Below are 16,903 nucleotides of genomic sequence, written 5' to 3'. Positions count from 1 at the left end.
CCACTTCACACCATAGAGCACTTGTGACCCAAAGCCTAGCAAGAAAACTCAACACAAGCAATCAACATATGAATAACTATCAATCAACATATAACAAAGTAGCCAACAGGATAAACACATAACGGCCATGCCATCCCAGGCGCTTTACCAGGCCCTGGGTTCACGGTCTACATCGTGAGGATGTCCTAGGCATCCGAGAAGGGTCTTACCCTATCGACTCGCACTTCGCGTGCTTAACGCTGCTCCTGGCCCCTTGCCATACTCGGCCATCGCCGTTCCCGGCCCTTGCCGTTCATTCACAAATATGCAACACATAGCACAAATTTAACAAATGCTTAAAAAAGTACAAACATAATCAATAGAGCTACGCCCTGCAACACAATCACATAGGGCCATGCCCTGCAATACAAACTATAGGGCCACACCCTGCTCTACGAGTACAATAGTTTTCTTACCTGTGTCCCGTGCTTCCCGACCACCGATATCCTGAGCATAGTCCCCTAATCTGAGCCTTGCTGAAAACCTAGCCACAGCGTATCAACAACATCCATCCATCAAGCTTTAATCCATTAAATAACTTTGGAATGAAATTCTAGTCCCCGGGACCTTGAATTATACCAATCAGTGTGATAAAATCCATCCCGAACCTTAACTCTTGGATTCCCGAGCCAAAACCCTTCTCGGGGTCCAAAATCTCACTAAGTGCTGCGGCCGCAAGACCCTGTGATGTGGCCCGCCTCAACCAGAGGCTCAGCCTCCTACTTTTTCCTACAAGTGCCACGACCCAACCTAAGGGGCACCGCGACCCGCCCTTCTTCCTGGCCTCCCTAGCAAAAATCCCCCATTTTCACAACAAAACCCAGCCAGTTTAACCCACAATCAATCCCAAAACTCAATTTAATCATCACAATAGTTCTAGAATGATCCCAGTAAAAAAACCTAACAAAAAGCTAGCCTAAAACCTCATCAAATGCCTAATTAAATCTTTAGCTTCAAAGCCCCAAGAAAACTAAAAATCAGCCAAGAACTACAGAATTTAAATGGCCAAAATCACAATTCAAAGCTTACCTTAACCTCTGCTTGAATCCACAAGTTAAAGGTGAGCTAATCCCCAAGTCTAGAGCTCCAATTCCTTGCTTAGTCTTCAATGGTTTTGCTTGGAAAAGTCTAGAGGAAACAAGAGGAAGAGAGAAGAAGATAGGGCCGGTTTAGGAAAATTCTGAGTGTCTCTCTGCTTTGTTTTACTTAGCCTAAGTAACTTAAGTTACCTCCAAGGCTCAGGGTACCAAAAACGTTCCTGAGGGAAAAATGGTAAATTACCCCGATATTCCCTCCTAAACATTCTAACATCAAATATTTATTTTCATAACCCAATAACCCATAAACCTGTCTAATGCTCGGAAATACCCCTTGACTCGCCCCGAGCCAGGTATTGGGTCCCGCTGTGACTTCCTAGCTGAACTGCTCCCTAGGACTGTCTCAGATCATGCATCAGAAATCTATCACCACTCGCACATGGTAACGGTCACAATATTCACAAGTATTGCATTTACGCCCTCAACGGGCTAAAAATTACAAACATGCCCCTAATAACCAAATGGGGCCCAAATGCATATTTAATTCACCTAAACATGCATTTCTAATCACACACTCATCAAATTCACATATTAATATAATAAATCACTTATTGCCCTCTAGGCATGCTAATTAAGGCCCTAAGCCTTATTAGCAAATTTGGGATGCTACAGTAATGAAATAGTAAACACTCTCTCGAAAACACACAACCTTTACATGGTTCAGTGGTTGAAATCCTCCTAGTCCACGAGTCAATATTATTACTTTCCTCTCTCTATTTCTGCAAAGTTTCGGTAATACAAAAATGGCTCCCCCTTTTCCTGTCCAATATTCGTAGTATTTATAGGGGAATTCCATGGACAGTTTTGGGTAACAACATAAATAAACTGCGTAAATAAATAAGGTATATAATTTATACAGATTTTTCCCATTTACATTGGGATATGATTTGATAACATAATAGAATATACTCCTGCTGTCTCGGATAATAAATGATATATATGTATTACAGCCTGGGCATTAATGAGCATATAAGGAGTCCCCGAATCTCCTGGGATCCTTCAGTATGCATTCTGTCTAGGTTCTCACGAGCTGAATGTCTCACCCGAGCTTGTGTTTAACGACTATCTGAACCCTAGCTCGTAGCAAACTCAGAGCGCCCAAAGTTGGATATGGTTATTATAAGTCTCGAACTTAATTGTTATCTTGAGAGGCAATTTGATAATAACCTATGTATCATGCTGTCCATCCCCCAAACTCGGTCTATTCACATCACTGTTAGGATTATATTCTACTTGGCTATTTTTCTACTTATTGATCTGCCAGCTGTACCTGAGCTTAGTAATTGAACTTGTGCTAATTTTATGGTACAACATAAAGTGCTTAGAAGTGATAAGGGTGGTGATTATTTTTTAAATGATTTCAACTTGTTCTGTGAAGAAAATGTAATAGAAAAATAGAACATTTCTTGAGATGATTAATGCTATGCTCTTACATTCCAAATTGAGTTTTAGTTTGTGGGGTGAAGCCTTGCTATCCAATAGTCATATTTTAAATCGTATTCCCATGAAGAAAAAGAATATCTCTCCATGTGAGTTATGGAAAGGAAAGAAAGAAAACATTGGTTATTTTAAAGTGTGGGGGTATATTGCTTATTGCAAGAACATTGATTCTAAAGGGACCAAGTTGGGTCCAAGGGGTATAAGATGCGCATTTGTGGATTATGCCCGAAATAGCAAAGCTTATAGATTATTAGACTTTGAATCTTATAATTGAATCTAGAGAGGTTAAGTTCTTTAAGAACATGTCATGCGATGACAACAAGTTAATGGAACCAACTAGAATTAGAGAGCCTGAAGAGGAGACTCCTAAAATGGTTGGTGAGCAACCTCAATTGCCTAAAAGGAGCCAAAGGCCCAAAGACTTGGGATCAAGTGAGAAGTATTCTTAAATAGTGACATTATACCTTCTTGAAGGTAACAATGAGGAATTGGCTTGGCTATATCCAATAGTACTTCAAATAGAGAATGATCCCAAAACTTTCAAAGAAGAAATGTTCTCAAGGGACTCTGCTTTTTGGAATGAGGTAATTAGTGATGAAATAGATTCAAATATGTCAAACCACACTTGACATATAGGTTGTAGCATACAAACCTTTAAGGCTAGATTAGTAGCTAAAGGATTCAAACAAAATGAGGGAATATATTACTTTGACACTTATGCAACAGTAGCAAGAACTACTTTTATTAGAATTTTATTTTCCTTATCGTCTACAAATAACCTTTATGTTCTCCAAATGGATGTCAAAATGACATTCCTAAATGGGGATCTCGAGGAGGAGGTCTATCTAGAACAATCGAAGAGTTTTGTTCTTCAAGGAAATGAACATAAAGTGTGTAGGCTTGTCAAAACATTATATGGTTTGAAACAAGATCCAAAACAATGGCATGAGAAGTTTTATAAAATCGTTGTTTCTAATTGATTTAGACACAACAATGTGGACAAGTGCTTATAGTCTAAGACTTGTAATGACTATGTCATATTAGTGTGTCTATATCCAGATGATATGTTGATTTTAAGTAATGACATGAAATGAATAATAGAAATGAAGAGGTTTCTATATTCTAACTTTAAAATGAAAGACCATGGAGAGTTAGATACCATTCTAGGTATCAAAGTTAGAAGTATTAGTGGGGGTTTTGTGTTGAGTCAAACCCACTATGTTGAGAAAGGGCTCGACAAATTTAGTCATCTCAAAATTAAAGAGGCAAATACACCATTTGATTCAAACATGAAGTTTGAAAAGAATGGAGAAAGAGTGATGACTCAACTGGAATATGAAAGTAAAATAGGAAGCCTAATGTATGCCACTCATTGCACAAGAGTGAATATTACATATGCAGTTAGTAAACTTAGCAGGTTTACTAGCAATCCAAGTATCAAGCATTGGAAAGCTATTGAGAGAGTTCTTGTTTATCTTAAGGGTACCAAAGAGTATACTCTTCACTATACAAACTTTCCAAAGATACTTAAAGGATATTCCTATGCTAATTTGATATCGGGAGTTCGAGATAATCTCTCCACCACCAGTTGGGTGTTTACTCTTGGAGGAGGTGCAGTCTTATGGGGCTCCAAGAAGAAAACTTGTATATCACACTCAACCATGGAAGAATATTTTATAGCTTTAGCGACAACCGGCAAAGAGGCAGAGTGGTTTTGGAATCTCATGATGGATATTCCTTTAGCCGCGAATATAATATCGACAATTTCAATACATTGTGATAGTCAATCCGCACTTGCTAGAGCATATAATATTGTGTAAGATTGAAAGTCTAGACATATTAGTCTAAGACATGAATATGTGAGAGAATTGATTCAAGGAGGAATCATATGGATTTCATATGTTAAGAGAAGTGAGAACTTAGCAGATCCATTTACAAAAAATATTGTGAGAAGGTTGGTAAGTTCTACTTTAAAAGATATAGGATTGAAACTCCTAGAATAATAGATTCACCAATGATGGCAATGCAACTCCCAACTTTTACAATCAAGGGAAAAAGTTCAATGGGTAAGAACAAGTCATTGATAAGTGAATAGTTTCAACACTAAAACTTATGGCGAGTTCCATCAGAGATGGTTAGTGTTAGTTGCTACCAAGTTAGGGTTAAGCATAGGGCTTTTAATGAAGTTCAATTGAGTGTAACAAGAATCTATAAAGAAAGCAAAGATGTTGTAAGAACTTCACCTACGTGGACTCAGAGGTGGTGCTGCCTCTCATGGGAGTTGGAGTTTCTCCTCAGAAAGTTCATGAAGAGATGAGCACATGGCTATGATAATGCTAAGCGAGAAAGTGGAAAAACAAAAGATGTGGTGGAGGTGTGTGAGGTATCATCGAATTTATCATATGGAATACTTGGTTTATCTTTTAAGCAAATAATGATTTCAATAGGACTTTGTGGTATTTTCACAAAGGTAAAGTTCATACCGAAAGGTACTTTATTTTATGAACAAAAAGTTGTTTAAGCTAGAGAATGAGGCTTATATTTAACCAAGTGAGGGATTGTTATGATTGGTTAAATACAAAAGTTAAGAGTTAAAATAAAAGCTAGATATAAACACTTAGTGAATTTCACATAGTGAAGATGTGAAATTTGAGTTTCAATTGTAGGAACCATAAAAATGTGTTTTTGGGTCCAAAGTGATGCATGGAGGTATGTAAGGGTCCCCAAAAAAATTGGTAGCATTTGGAGATTTTTTAAGACCTTTTGAGGGATCCAAAAGTAGAGAGAATGGCATAGAATCACTTGCATGGAGGCGACGTATTGCATCACCTGCATGCAGGCAATGCGTCACCTACGGAGTATGTACGAGTTATGTAAATTAGTTCCAAATGACGTGTTTTACAAGTCTAATCCTATTGGTTAGACATAATGACAGTGCCTACTCTAAATATAAATAAAAATATAGTTTTTGAAGACTTGATCACTCCCTCTAATCTCTCTCTCTAGCTCCAAGAATCGCAAGTTTTCTCCAATAACTCGTAAAGAAAGGGCTTGGCTTTCTGAGTTTAAGGCTTGCTCAATCTCAATCCTAATTTCCTCCTAGAAAAGGCCTCAAGCATCAATGGTGGCTAGGAAATAGAGTATTAGGAAAACATTAAGAAACGTGTATAAGCCTTTGATTTGTGGTTTTGCTTTGTTATAAGGATTTTCTCAAAGTGGTGGTTCTACAAGGGTTTTGAAGGTTCAACAAAGCTGAAGAAGATCATTCACCAACTTGGGTTTGCATAATCTTTCTCAATCTTTATTTAGTTTCTGTCATTTACTTTTTTTTTGTGTAGATTCTAAATTTTGAGGTGTTATTATCTTACTATCCCCCAACACCAATTTCCTCTTAGAAAAAGCCACAAGCATCTATGGTGGACTAGGAAATAGAGAATTAGGACAATGATACAAATCGTGTATAAGTATTTGGTTGTGTTTTTCCATTGAAGAAGAATAAGAAGAAGTTCAAAGTGATGGATTCAACAAGGGTTTTGAAGCATCATCAAAGTAGAAGAATTTGTCAGGATTAACAATCCTTTGTTTGCATTACAATTCAATGACAAAATCATAGAAGTAAATCAATCTCATAAAATAGTTAAACAATAATTACATAAACACAATGGATAAAATTTAGAGTAGACCTTCCTTGAAGAACAAAACACTAAGGACATAAAATCACAAGCTAAGATTTTATATGAAACACAAAAGTGACAAGGCTTGACACAAATGAAGATTTGTTGTCCAAAAATCTCGATTCCTAGCCCTCCTTTGAAGATGATTGAAGCTACAACTAGTGGAATGAGAATGGGATTCACAAGTCTTGGATCTCCATGCAATTCAAGCTTTCTTGATGAAAATCTTGGAGCTAGAGAGAGAGAGAGTGTGTTCTTCTTTAGTGAGAGAAAGAGGTGAGTGATCAAGACACCAATTAACTCATTTGAGCACATTAAATAGTATAGAATCCCCATTAAACTCAACCAATGAGATTAGAGCATTTAATTTTAAGTTTTGAAGCTAAAACAAGTTACCCAATGGACACTCCATAATGGACTAGGCGATGCATCACTTACTAGGAAACAATGCACCTAGTACTTTCTCTCTCTAGGGTTTTGAGAGCCTAGGCAACATGTCACCTCCTAGGAGGCGACGTATGGCCTGTGCCTTTGTAATTCGGCTCCATGAGGTGTCTCAAAATACTCCCAAACTTTTTGGGTATTCTTATATACTCCAAATAAACATCTTGGGCCCAAAATTTTAATTTAAAAATTCCTATACTCAAAGTCAACTTTCACATGTTGACTTTTGTGAAATCATTATTGTTTTAGCATCTCTTTGTGCCTAAAAATTCCACCATGTATTTAACCAATCTCAATATTCCCCCACTTTGTTAAATACATCCTCTATTTTCTAGCCAATGATATTAGCACCCAAAATAAAGTACCTTTTGGGTTTGAACTTTACCTTAGTGAAAACACTACAAAGCTTAAATCGAAATGTTAAGGTATTCTTAAAAGATTAAACCCAACATTCCTAGTGATAAAAACTGGTAATGTCTGACACACCTTTATCTTATTACTTATGTTTTTTCCACTGTTCACGCCTAGCACTATTAATGGCCTTGTGATTGATCCATTCATGAGCCATCCGGAGAGAAAACTCCTACTCTCTTGAAAGGCGACTCACCTCTAGGTTCACATAGGTGAAATTGTTATATCATCTTTGCTACCCTTAGAGATGCTTGTTACTCTTAACTGAATTTCATTAAAAGCCTTAGGCTTAACCCTCACTTTGGCAGCAACCAACATTAACTCACCCTTGATGAGACTTTAGATTGTTAATGTTGAAACAATTCCCTTATTGAATGACTTGTTCTTACCCATTGAACTCTACACTTGATGTAAAAAAGTTTTGAGGTTGGTTGCCATCATTGGGGAATCTATATATCAAGGATTTTTAGTCCCATTCCTCTATTTTTAGAACTAACAAAATCTCTTCCAAGAGGTTTGGTAAATGGATCTGCTAAGTTATCAAATGATTTCACATATGAAATTGATATGATACTCTTATCAATCAATTCACTCCCATAGTCATGTCTTAGACTTATATGTCTAGACTAACCATTGTAAATCTTGTTGTAAGCTCTAATCAAAGTAGCTTGATTATCACAATTTATTGAAATCGTCGATACATCAATCGTGGTTCTTGGTATCTCCAACATGAGATCTATTAACCACTCGGCCTCTTTGTCGGTTGCCGCTGGAGCTACAAAATCGGATTCCATGGTTGAGTGACATATACATATTTGTTTCTTAGAACCCCAAGAAACCGCACCCCCACCAAGGGTGAACACCCAACCGGTTGTGGAGAGATTATCTCCTACGCCGAATATCCAACTTACACGTTATATCTCTCAAGTACCTTAGGAAACTTAGAATATTGGAGGCATAACTCTTTGGTCCTTTTAAGGTATCCAAACACTCTTTCAACCGCCTTCCAATGTAAGATACTTAGATTTCTAGTAAACCTACTAAGTTTACTAACCGCAAATGCAATGTTCGCTCTATCACCATGAGTGGCATACATTAAACTCTTAATTGCACTTGCATACTCTAGTTGAGCCATCGCTGTCCCTTCATTATTTTCAAGCTTTAAAAGATAGAAACATCTTTGTTTCAATTATTCCTTTCATGTCATTACTCTATATCAACATATAGACACACTAATATTACATAGTCATCACAAGTTTTACAATATAAGCACTTGTCCGCATTATTGTGTCTAAACCCACCCAAAACATTGGCCTCATCAAACTTCTCATGCCATTGTTTAGGTGGTTGCTTCAAATTATATAATGATTTGATTAGCCTACACACCTTATGTTCATTCCCCTTTAGAGCAATCCCTTCCGGTTGTTCCATGTACACCTCCTCATTGAGGTTACAATTTTGGAATGCCATCTTGACATCCATTTGATGAACGTATAGGTTGTATATTGATGATAACACAAACAAAAATCTTATAGATGTTGTCCTTGCTACCAATGCATAGGTATCAAAGTAGTACATGCCTTCCCTTTGTCTAAACCCTTTGGCCACCAATCTTGCTTTGTAGGCTTGAATGGTCCCATTAGTATTGTACTTCTTTAAAAATACCCACTTACACTCTATTGGCTTTGATCCTTGTGGTAGATCAACAATCTCCTAAGTGTGGTTTGACATGCTTGAATACATCTCATCATTTATTGACTTTTTACAAAAGTTAGAGTCTCTTGAGGGCATAGCCTCTTGGAAAGTCTTAAGATCATCCTCCACTTGAATTACCATAGGATACTTCCAAGTAACCACCTTATGGTTTCCCTCTACTAGGTAAAGAGTTTCCAATTGAGAAGTTTGATTTTGTGATCCCCTCTCTTTAAGAATTTGGCTTCTTCTAGGCAATATTGGTTGCTCTACAACCTTTGAAGGTAACTCCTCTTGAGTTTCTTCCAATGAGATTGGTTCTTGAGGCTTATTGTCACTATACAACAAACTCTCAAAGAACTCCACTTCTCTTGAATCAATTATCACATTAGGCTCCAAGTTTAATAGCCTATAGGCCTTGCTATTTGAGGCATAGCCTACAAACACGCATTTGATAGCCCTTGGACCTAACTTGATCCTTTTAGGCTCCATGATATTGCAATAATCTAGGCACCCCCATACTTTGTGATATCCTAGGCTAGGCCTATTTCCCTTCCATATCTCATAAGGTGAAATTTAATTCTTCTTTAGAGGAATCCAATTTAGAATATGACAAGCGGTAAGCAAGGCTTCTCCCCACAAAGTAAAACTCAAATTCTCATGTAATAGAATAGCATTAATCATTTCAACATAGGTTCTATTTTTTCTTTCTGCTATACCATTTTGTTGGGGAGTATAAGGGGTTGTACATTCATGTGTTATACCACGCATCTCACAAAACACATTAAACTTATTGAAAAAGTATTCACAACCCCTATAACTTCTAATCACTTTAATTTTTCTTTTCCAATTGATTTTCCACTTCAGCTTTATATATTTTAAACATCCTAAAGGCCTCATCTTTATTTTTAAGCAAGTATACATATGTGAATCTAGAACAATCATCAATAAAGGTAATAAAATACTATGTATCAAATCTAACAAATTAGTTTTCCTTTCAACACTAGGAAAATATTTCTTTACCATCTTAGATTTAACACATAATTCACATTTTTCATGCTCACATCACTGCATACAATTAAACCACATTTAGTAACTCTTTTAATTGTACTAAATTCTATATGAGCAATTATATTATGCCATAAAGTAATAGAATCGAAACCAAGCACATAAGGGGAAGATGAGCATGCATTATCATCAAAACCATTGTTCTTCGTACACAATTTAATCATCCCATCACAAGTATAACACTTTCCTACAAAATAGTTGCCCTTTGATAAAATTAGCTTACTGGCCTTAAACACCGCTTTGATGCTTGGTTTGCTCAACAAATGCCCATTCACAAGATTCATAATCATATTCGGAACATACAACACATTGTTTAAAAGAACCTTGGAGAGATCATAGAGACAATCCGACAATGCATTGAGAATGTGGCCTCCATAAATGATTGCATCTTATTCCCTTTTCTTCCTTTCTTTGATCATTTCTTGAGAGTCGTCATCCATTGGAGCCTCCAATATCTTCAAATATTTGTCAAGGATGTAGTGTACGTTCAAAGTTGTGAGAGAAACTTTATCTTCTCTTGCCATCTAACAAAGTTAGAACCATCAAATCTATCTAATCTAACTAGATCTTGAGACATGAACTTTAGGGTTGATATTGAGGAGCTTTCTTCCATAATTTTATCTAGCACAAAAACCTTTAGAAACATAAGAATTTTGACACAAAACAAAGGTTTAGAGATAGATATTTTTTATTGTTGGGATTAGGCTTCACAAACCTTTGTTTGTTTTACAACTCAATGAAAAAATCATACAAGTAAATCAATCTCATAAAATAGTTAAACACAATGGATAAAGTTTAGAGTAGACCTTCCTTGAAGAACAAAACCCTAGGGACATAAAATCACAAGCTATGATTTTACATGAAACACAAAAGTGACAAGGATTGACACAAATGAAGATTTGTTGTCCAAAAATCTCTATTCCTAGCCTTCTTTGAAGATGCTTGAAGCAACAACTAGTGGAATGAGATTGGGATTCACAAGCCTTAGATCTCCATGCAATTCAAGCTTTCTTGATGAAGATCTTGGAGAAAAGTAGTAATCTTAGAGCTAGAGAGAGAGTGTGTTCTTTAGTGAGAGAAAGAGGTGAGTGATCAAGTGTAATGACCCACTACTCTAGACTTTTGGACCATTAATGAAACTATACATACAAATCCTTAATAAAGCTTATATTGCGAAAATACCATAATTTTTATTAGGTAACTTGTAAAAATAAGAGTTACTTACAAAATATCAAGAAGGATATGGGATCCCATTGTCTTTAAAAACAAAACATGATTTAAAATGAAAGGAATTACATAAGAAGTGCGGAAAATACATGTAAAGATCATAAAAAAAAACAAGACTACATCCTCGAAAATCGAACTCTCGACTCCTTGAATCCATTCACCATCGATACACAATCCCAAGCATCCACGAACCTTACCGCCCCTAAAGCTATTTTCCTGCACATAGAACAAAAAGGAATGAGCCTAATGCCCAGCAAGGAAAATCTAACATATACATCATGTACATAAATTTCATAATAAACATAAAGACATAACATAATACTTATTACATACACATACTATAATGGCCATTATTACTTGGGGTCCCATAGACTAAACAAGTCATATGCCCATGAGATTAGTGGGGTCCTACTAGCTAAGTAGGTCATATGCCCATAATCTATTTGGGGTCTTGTTAGTCATATGGGTCATATGCCCAAGCCTACAAACATACATATCATAACACTTATCATAACATAAGAAACATAAGATAACATATAGAACATATAACATATGCATTTCTATCCTATTTTCCTTACCAAAGTTACCGGGATAAGAGGACAACGTTGGGACTTTTGGAACACTCCTAAAACCATGTATAACTGGGTGAGTAGATTGAAGAAAAAGTAATGAAAAGAATGGAAGGAATGGAATGACTAAACCTTTGAGAAACATACTCACCAAAAACTTATGAGCAAGTTCTTAGATTTCCTAACCAAAATAAGAATGAGGTTAGAAGACTGAGTAGAAGACTATGGAAAATAACATAAAACCAATGAACTAGAGTGTGGAAATACCTTGAAGACTTGTAGACCAATCTAAATCTCGAACCGAAATACTATAGAACCTTACTTCCCAAAGTGTTTGATAAGCTTATGATGATCAAGCTTATGATTCCCCAACCCAGGTGTTTATACTCTCACACTCACTTAGCACTTGCAACCTCTGAACTTAGAGCAAAAGGTGAATAATGGCTGGGTACTAGGTCCTATTTATAGAGTTTAGGAATGAAAGGATCTTAATTTTACATGAATAAAAATAATAGCTTTTTAGGTGAAAATAATTTGAATAATCGTTCAGCAGAGGCTGAAGACTCGTTCAAAAAGGTGCTGGACTTATCAAGAGGTTGAATGGCTGAATGGAAAACAAATTCAAAATGTTTCAAAATACGTTGAAGGAGGCGATATATCGCCTATGGCGATATATCGCCCCTGTAGGCGATATATCGCCTAGGCCAGTATGCCCGAGGCTGTCGTGCATCGTCTCGTGTTTTCCGTATCTACATGCTGCGATATATCGCCCCCTATAGCTGCGATATATCGGCACAGGCTGATTAATTAAACACGAAATTACACATTTTTAGCTAAGTTTGAATGGAGTAAACAGCCTTGACTAAGCCCTCAACGTATTCAAAGCTGCTGACTGACCTTATAGCATTCAAACTTTTACCCTTATTAAATTTAATCCTAAAAAATACTTAATCCTTAATCATCCATACATAACATGTGCTTAAAATCCTATTGTTCCTTATCTAAACCTTATAGTATAATAAATATTATCCTTAATATCAGTCATATAATCAAACCTTAGGTTAACATTAATATTCTTAAACTATAGGTTAAACTTAGAAAATCTATAAGTACTACTATGAGTGTCCAAATAATTCCCGGTCTGAACCAAAAATCCACAGTTACAAAGATAATACTATAAATACTATAATACTACTATCTAACTAGCTAAGTAAAGTTCTTGGACTCTACATCAAGTCACCAATTAACTCATTTGAACACCTTAAATAGGATAGGATCATCATTGGACTCAACCAATGAGATTAGAGCTTTTAAATTTAAGTTTTGGAGCTAAAACACGTAACCATACAGACATTCTATCATGGACCAGGCGCCTAGTACTTTCTCTCTCTAGGGTTTTGAGAGCCCAGGCGACGTATGACCTGTACCTTGGTAATTTGGCTCCATGAGGTGTCTCAAAACAAATCTGAATTCTCCCAAACTTTTTGGTTACTCTTATATACTCCAAATAAACATTTTGGACCCAAAAGTTTGATTTAAAAATGCCTATACTCAAAGTCAACTTTCACATGATGACTTTTGTGAAATCGTTGTTGTTTTAGCACCTCTTCATGACTAAAGAATTCCACCATGTATTTAACCAATCTCAACAAGATTGTGTTCCAACATTAGGGTTTGCATCATCTTTCTCAATCTTTCTTTGGTCTCTGTCAATCATAATTTTGTGTAGATTCTATTTATTATGGCGGTGTAGTCTCACTCTCCCCCAACTTTCTAATTCTTTATAATCTGAGATACAACATCATGGAATCTGAGATATAATTTGATTATGTTAAAGGTGAATGTTGGAAATGGATTTCCAAGATGCACAACGGAAGAACGTTTGTTAGGTCTAGTTAATTTCAATTTTTTATTTATTTAAAACAATTTCAATTATAAGATACATTAATATACATACATTAATCTAAACCATAGAAAATAATAGAGAATATACCAGTTGATGACCATCAAGAATTCTCACTATCTTTTTGTATTAATATTCGAACATCCAATCTAAAAGATTTATGTGAAGAACTCAAACCACAATCTTCCAAAATCTTATCTACACCTCAAGATGCATGTGGGCACAAAGAGAAATAATGAATATATTTGTGATTCACTAGAACCTCTCAACACATGAGATATAATGAATTGGATTTGAGAAATCAGGCTTTAAACGATTCTTTCTATTTTCTATCACTATTTTCTTCTTTATGTGGTCCTTTCTCAATTAGATATTATTGATTTCCAACATTTTTATGTGTTTCTAGCTTTGTTTTATTAATCTTTGAGTTTTAGGCAACAAAACATTTTATGAGAGTTTAATGACAAATTTTGTGTATTTTGTGGCTTGATATTGATGGGAGACGAAAAGACTCAAGAAAATGAAGTTTCGAAGGAATTTGAAGTGTTTTAGAAGTCCCTAAACCCGAGGTTCAAGGCTGGAATTGAAGAAATTGAAGGAAAATAAAGAAGTTGAAAAATTTCCTCATGGTTACGACCACCCACATTCCAGGTCCCAGCCTACACTCAATATTTTTGAAAAATGTGTTTCATGGCCGCTGCGAGCAATAGCAGTGGCTGCGACCTGCGACTAATTTCCAGCTTTAATTTTTATTTTGAAATGTAATTTTAAGAGGGCTATAAAAAAGGTTTAGGGTTAACTCTTAGAATGTCTTTGGATTACAAATTTTGGAGATTAGAGCGGCAGAGAAAAGAAAAGACAGCGTTACTTTCAACATTCAATATAGTATTTCTTCATTTCTAAAACTTCTTTATTTACAATTCATGTTTTTTTTTTGAACAAAAGAAAAACTTTAATAAAAAACAAACCAAGAGTACAAAACAAAGAGAACAGCTGCTACAAACCAGCAGACTGCTAACTCAGCCAAACAACAAGAGAAAACTAAATAGAAAAACCTACCAGCTTTCTACAATCTTGCGAAAATATAAGTCCCTTTTTCTATGAGAAAAAGAACCCAAACTAAACACCCTATACTTAACTACATCCTTGATATCCAAACTAATGCTGCTGGCCATTTTACAAACTGATTCGAAAATACAGCTGTTTCTGTTGCACCAAATGAAATACCAGGAAGCTGATAACACTGCATTAATTATCTGGTTCTTCAAGTTATGCTTAGCTAATAAGCACCAATGAGTAAGCTCCTCATAAGATTCAGGCCAATGGAAAAAACCCAGCCATCTACCGATTTCCTCAAACACTTTCCTGGAATAAATGCACTCCATGAACAAATGGCTATGAGTTTCCAAACTGGACTCACAAACAGGGCAGAGATCAGAGGAAATATGCAAGAACCGGCTCAAATGGTCTCTAGTAAGTAATTGATTATTAAAAATCTGCCAGTAAATGAATCTATGCTTGGGCATAATAAGTTTGTTCCAAACTGTCTCAGCAAAACCCACAGAATGCGCAGAAATAAGAGAAGAATAAAAGTGTTTACTATGAAATTTACCTCCCTTAACAGCTTGCATCAAGCATCCCTCATCAATAACATGTCGCAGCCTCAATAATTTCTTAACATACCAGCTCATATCCTGACTAATAGGCACATTCCAAACGTTAAACTCCTTCAAATAGATGGAACTAATCCACTTAATCCACAGGCAGTCTTGTTTGGTAGTAATCGCCCAAATAAAGTTAGCCATCAAAGCCATATTCCATTTCTTACCTTCACGAAAACCAATTCCACCCAGCTTTTTGGGGAGACAAACCTTTTCCCATGAAGGGAGATGCAACTTACTTCTATTCCCATTAGAACCCCAAAGAAAATCCCGACAGCTTTTATCAATGGCAGCAGTAATTTTGGATGGAAGAATGAATATACTCATCCAAAAATTCTTTATACCAAGCAAAACTGAGTGTATAAGTTGGGCACGACCAGCAAAAGACAAGTTCCTACTCGCCCAACAATTAAGCTTCTTGTTCAACTTATCCAGAATCACCCCACAATCTGAAGCTTTCCACTTGGTAAGCCGAAGAGGAACCCCCAAGTACTTCAAAGGAAAGGAGCCTTCTTCCATTTGCAACAACTCAAGAATCTGAGCTTTGATGGTTTCCTTAACCCCTCCAAAATAGATATGGGATTTAGATTTATTCGCAGAAAGCCCAGTAGAATCACAAAACACAGTGAAAGCTTCACGAATCTTACTCACTGAACTGATATTACCTTTACAAAAGATAATCAAATCGTCTGCAAAACAAAGGTTAGTCAACCTAAGATGTTTACACAATGGATGAAAACCAAAGCCTTTTTTGTCAGAATAATGCGCTAATAATCAAGTAAGGTACTCCATAATGAGCACAAACAAGAGAGGAGACATGGGGTCCACTTGCCTAAGGCCTTTTTCCCCTTTGAAAGAGCCCTGAATTCTCCCATTCATTAGCAGATTGTAGCTCGTACCTTTTAAGCAAACTAGAATCCAGCCAATAAATCTAGAGGGGAAACAAAGATGCTTAAGCAACTCCTCCACAAAATTCCAATCAACTGTGTCATAAGCCTTACTCAGATCGATCTTCATTAAACATCTAGCTGAAATATTCTTTCTAGTGTACCCTTTGAGGAGGTCCTGGAATATCATAATATTATGAGCTAGAACTCTATTTTTTATAAAAGCCCCTTGATTACTATGAACAAGGAAGGGAAGCACTTCCGATAGTCTAGAGCAAATCATCTTCGATATACACTTGTAGAGAGTGTTACAACACACAATAGGACGATAGTCACTAGCTGAGCTCGGATCAGCTATCTTAGGAATAAGAGAAATCACAATTTCATTTAGATCCTTCGGCAAGTACCCATCCTGAAAGAAATCCAACACACCAGAAGTAATTTCATCACCAATATCTGACCATAACCCCTTAATGAATCCCGAGCCAAAGCCATCCAAACCAGGACTTTTGAAGGAGTGAATGCTAAAAAGAGCCTTCTTCACATCACTCTTGGTAAAAGGTCTCTGTAATCTGACTTGAAGATCCAGAGACAATCTGTTTCCCTGAAGAATACAATTTTTATCAATCTCTATAGCAGCCAAATTTCTCCTCCCCATAAAATTCTTGAAATGAGATAGAAAGTGCTCAACAACTTTAGAATAATCTTCTTCTGTTTTGCCTCCTATAGTGAAGGAAGAAATTCTATTATCAACTCTTCTCTTCCTCATAAATGCATGAAAAAATCTCGAA

General features: G+C 36.2%; 1 protein-coding gene across 1 annotated transcript; it reads right to left on the bottom strand.

Moving 5' to 3' along the window:
* Positions 1-14,619: 14,619 nt before the first annotated feature.
* Positions 14,620-16,881, bottom strand: LOC133833017 (uncharacterized). Its single transcript, XM_062263284.1, has 2 exons — positions 16,125-16,881; positions 14,620-15,914 (listed from the first exon to the last, which is right to left on the bottom strand). Exons 1-2 carry the CDS (start codon positions 16,879-16,881, stop codon positions 14,620-14,622), a joined length of 2,052 nt encoding a protein of 683 aa, XP_062119268.1.
* Positions 16,882-16,903: the final 22 nt, after the last annotated feature.

This window comes from Humulus lupulus, chromosome 1 (assembly GCF_963169125.1).
Source record: "Humulus lupulus chromosome 1, drHumLupu1.1, whole genome shotgun sequence".
NCBI classification, from domain to species: Eukaryota; Viridiplantae; Streptophyta; class Magnoliopsida; order Rosales; family Cannabaceae; genus Humulus; species Humulus lupulus.
Note: the sequence above shows the minus strand (reverse complement) of the source record. Positions and strands in the feature narration are given on the sequence as shown.